Source organism: Lactuca serriola, chromosome 7 (assembly GCF_051521515.1).
Source record: "Lactuca serriola cultivar US96UC23 chromosome 7, Lser_US96UC23_V15, whole genome shotgun sequence".
Taxonomy (NCBI): domain Eukaryota; kingdom Viridiplantae; phylum Streptophyta; class Magnoliopsida; order Asterales; family Asteraceae; genus Lactuca; species Lactuca serriola.
Window position 1 is genome coordinate 190,911,668 of NC_136414.1, and position 4,492 is coordinate 190,916,159.

At 35.6% G+C, this 4,492-nt stretch overlaps 1 protein-coding gene across 1 annotated transcript; it reads left to right on the plus strand.

Annotated features, from left to right (window-relative positions):
• Nucleotides 1-280: 280 nt before the first annotated feature.
• On the plus strand, nt 281-3,492 carry LOC145061877 (cyclic nucleotide-gated ion channel 4-like). Its single transcript, XM_079009458.1, has 7 exons — nt 281-921; nt 1,442-1,657; nt 1,744-2,060; nt 2,148-2,256; nt 2,357-2,593; nt 2,693-2,779; nt 2,904-3,492. Exons 1-7 carry the CDS (start codon nt 445-447, stop codon nt 3,417-3,419), a joined length of 1,959 nt encoding a protein of 652 aa, XP_078865584.1. The 5' UTR covers nt 281-444; the 3' UTR covers nt 3,420-3,492.
• Nucleotides 3,493-4,492: the final 1,000 nt, after the last annotated feature.

Genomic DNA, 4,492 nt, shown 5'->3' on the forward strand with positions numbered 1-4,492 from the left:
ATATTACATAAAGATATTTTGTAATTTTTTTTCACGGTTAATATTAATCAACGTTACCTTTTTCAAATAGTAAATTCCGTTGAACAAAACAAAATAAGAAATTTGACAACATCGAAGAATCTCAGCTGGTTCCTATGTTTCAACAACCAATAGAAATCGTCAATTCAATAGAATGACAAACAACATATGAAATATGGTAAAACAATTTTTTTCCAATAGCATCCTTTTTATACGTGTCAAATATACACACGTAGACACACAACAATAAATCACAGAAGGAGTAAAGTAGTACATTTTAGCTTCTGTAGCTGAGCTCTCTCACCGCTACAAAATTTTTATGTCTTCTTCTCCAAACAAATTCGGTACATATATTCCTCTCTCTCTCTCTCTCTGAAACACACACACACACAGTCACACAGAGACAGAAACGCACAGTGAGCAAACATGGCTTGTAGGAATGAACATTCAGATGCTTACACAGAAACCACTGACGAAGAAGAAGAAGTAGCAGAAAAAGAGTACGAGGAGAACATATATAGCGTGTGTAGTCCAAGTGGGAGAGCAAGAATTGACCCGAGATCTCCATGGGTCCAAGAATGGAACCGGGTTTTCCTGTTGGTGTGTGCGATGGGTCTGTTCGTGGACCCGCTCTTCTTCTACACTCTGTCGATTAGCGAGTCGTGCATGTGTTTGTTCGTCGACGGGTGGTTCGCCGTCACTGTGACGGTGCTCCGGTGCATGACGGACGCGTTGCACCTGTGGAATATATGGTTGCGGTTCAAGATGAAAAGGTCATCTCCACTTGACGAACGCCGGTTCAGCACCGATGAATCGATTGTACGGAACGTGCTGACGAGGTTGATGACGGAGGCCAGAAACCGCTTCTCACTTGATATCTTCGTCGTCTTACCAATCTCTCAGGTTCTGTTTTCCTAATTTAATTAAACATATTTCAGAGTACGTTTGGATAACTTTTTATCTAAAAATCCCAAAATACCATTTAAGTAGAGAGTCAATTATCAATAATTAAAAATAAAAGAGATATTTCAAAAACAAAAAATTGTTGTCAAAAAATCCACATATGAACAAAACAAAAGCCATAAATAGCTCCATTATACCAACCTTTTTCGTAAGCCTTGTTTTGTTTACAGCTCATACAAACAGCATTTTATTTAGGCCATGTGCTTGTATACATTCTTAACATAAGTGAGCACTACCGCTCTTATGTTATGTTGGGTTAATTAAAAACAAGTTGTTGTTCACTAGAGTACGAGCATACAACTCTTTAAGTTTGTTCCATAGATTACAAAACATTATCATAAAACCATTGCCTTTTATACCCACAAGGAACCCATGGTGGATTCTTCTGTTCAGCTGGGATAAAAAAAAATAAGAGCTAATGAGTGGGTTTTATTCATGGGCTAAAAAACGATTATCGCAGGTAGTATTATGGGTAGTGATCCCGAGATTGCTAGAAAAAGGTTCAACAACGGTTGTGATGACAATTTTCCTAATCACGTTTCTCATCCAATACCTACCCAAGATTTATCACTTTCTTCGCCTCCTACGAAGCATGCAAACTCACTCCGTCTACATTTTTGGTACTGTTTGGTGGGGAGTAGCCCTCAACTTGATCGCTTATTTTGTCGCCTCTCATGTAATATCCTTTCCAAGATATATAGTTTGATTTAATTCAACCATATATCTTGATCTTGTCTCAACAACATGCAAATGATCATGCAGGCTGTGGGTGCTTGTTGGTACTTGCTAGGAGCCCAGAGGACTTCCAGATGCTTGAAGGAGAAATGCATGGAAACAAATGGATGCATGCCAAGAGTATTGACGTGTGAAAACTTCATGTATTATGGAACAAACAAACTAGTGATAAGAGACACGTGGAGACTCTTATGGGGTGAGAGTAGAAGCACAAGGACTACTTGTCTACAAGGTAGCGACAGTTTCAGTTTTGGTGCATATAAATGGACAGTTCAACTCGTTACCAATGAGAGCAGATTGGAGAAGATACTCTTCCCCATATTTTGGGGTTTGATGACACTAAGGTACTAAGATGATTAGATTATATATATATCTTTTTATGTCTTTCAAGCACAAAATTTTGATTATGCTATGTGTAACTCATGTAACAGTACATTTGGTAACTTGGAGAGCACAACAGATTGGTTGGAAGTGGTTTTCATTATCATTGTTCTCACGACGGGCCTCCTTTTAGTCACCATGTTGATTGGAAACATTAAGGTAAGTATGAATGTGGAATTGTGGATGTCGTAGAGTTCAATTTGAAATTAGTTTGGTAATTGTGGTTTTATAAAAAGTCAAAATGTATGCATATGTGAAGGTGTTTTTGCATGCAACGACATCAAAGAAACTAGCAATGCAGTTGAAAATGAGAGACATAGAGTGGTGGATGAGGAGGAGACGCCTCCCTCAAGAATTTAGACAAAGAGTCAGAAATTACGAGAGAAAAAGTTGGGCAGCCATGCGTGGAGTTGATGAGTGTGAGATGATTCGCAACCTGCCTGAGGGCCTGCGAAGAGATATAAAGTACCATCTATGCTTGGATTTGGTTCGACAGGTACATATTACATTATTACTATTAATATTTGCGTAACAAAATATATATGTAATTTAAGTATCACTATATTCTTTGAATTTTTATCAATGTTTAACTCAGGTACCTTTATTTCAACATATGGACAACCTGGTCCTTGAGAACATATGTGACCGTGTTAAGCCCCTTATTTACACTAATGGAGAAATAGTAAGTTAATTGATACATGTTATAATTTTCTCTTAGTCCTTAATTACACGTATTCGGATCACTAATAATAATTTCAATTTATTGCATATGATAACTGATTTCTTTAACGTTAAAATTATAATAGATTACTCGAGAGGGAGATGCAGTGCGAAGGATGTTATTTATAGTACGAGGGCATCTTCAAAGTAGCCAATATTTACGAGATGGTGTCAAAAGTAGTTGTATGTTAGGCCCAGGAAACTTCAGTGGGGACGAGCTCTTATCGTGGTGTCTAAAGAGACCTTTCATTGAAAGACTACCTTCATCATCATCAACACTAGTCACTCTCGAGACCACAGAAGCTTTTGGCCTAGATGCCGAAGATGTAAAGTATGTTACACAACATTTTAGATATACTTTTGTGAACGAAAAAGTGAAGATGAGTGCAAGATATTATTCACCAGGATGGAGGACTTGGGCCGCAGTTGCGATTCAATTGGCTTGGAGGAGGTACAAGCATAGACTTACACTCAACTCGTTGTCGTTTATTAGACCAAGGAGACCTTTGTCTAGGTGTTCTTCACTTGGGGAAGATAGGCTAAGACTTTATACGGCTCTATTGACTTCGCCAAAGCCTAATCAAGATGATTTTGAATTTTGAATTCGTGAAATTTAATAGATACACAACGCCATGTTGTAAACTATATGTATGATTACAATCTGTAATAAAATTAGGCCGCTAAACTTATGTTTTAATTAATGCATGCATTTTAAGCCTAACATTTATTAAGACAAAATTAATCATAAAAATAAAAATGACCTTTTTTTCCAAATCCTATTTAAATATTTTTATTGTTTTTTGATGCATCATCCAAATGACCACTAACCTCACAACTTGTTAATTTGAGAGTTGTGAAACACTAAAAATATGGTCCCCAATACGTAAAAGTCTTTCTCGAATATTCCTAGTTTGTCGTAGTGTTGGTTTCGAACCCTATTCAAATCTATCAGTCTTGCAACTCGTCCTAAAATTGAAAGATAGGTAGTTTTGTGTAGGGCTATAAGTTATAATGTGGATTGACAATTATTGTGCGGACGTGTGGACAATGTTATTATATGAGAATTACTAAGAGAAAATGTTGTTTGCTAATGTGAATACGTTCAACATTACACAAGTATCATCATTTTCATGCATTCTCACTAATTCTTATTTATTTTTGTTCCTACACATCATTTTTTACTCACTTTCATTTTTATAGAATACGACACAATAAAATTCTGACAGCATTCTGACAAAATGAGAATAATAAAAAAAGTATATAATAACTTTATAGACGATTTAATTATTATGAATGTGTGATAATGACAATAGTTATGTAAGATTAAACATATTCAAATTACCAAACAACATATTTTTTTAGTATTCTCACATAATAGCATTATCCACACGTCAACACAATAAATGTCAATCCACATTTGAACCTAGCTCGGTTTGTGTAATCACTTTACTTTTAGAGCATATTTGGTGAGATATAAAACATTGCAGCTACATAATAAATTATAAAACATTGTAGTCACACAGTTTTTTGTATTTTTATGTTAAAAACTATATCTATTTATAAGATTCAAACTTAACATTTTGTTCTTTAGGATAGTTCGTGTTATTATTCTATGTTGCAGGGTGTATTTTGTATTTATGCAGGTTTAGGAGTGTGGATCTTTCGATCCATTGAT

What these genes read in the sequence shown, in the direction of transcription:
- LOC145061877 (XM_079009458.1), top strand. Translation starts at nt 445, where the DNA reads ATGGCTTGTAGGAATGAACATTCAGATGCTTACACAGAAACCACTGAC. An exon ending in TGGGGTTTGATGACACTAAG is followed by an intron (nt 2,061 to 2,147) that starts GTACTAAGATGA and finishes CTCATGTAACAG; the next exon opens with TACATTTGGTAACTTGGAGA. An exon ending in TGTTGATTGGAAACATTAAG is followed by an intron (nt 2,257 to 2,356) that starts GTAAGTATGAAT and finishes GCATATGTGAAG; the next exon opens with GTGTTTTTGCATGCAACGAC.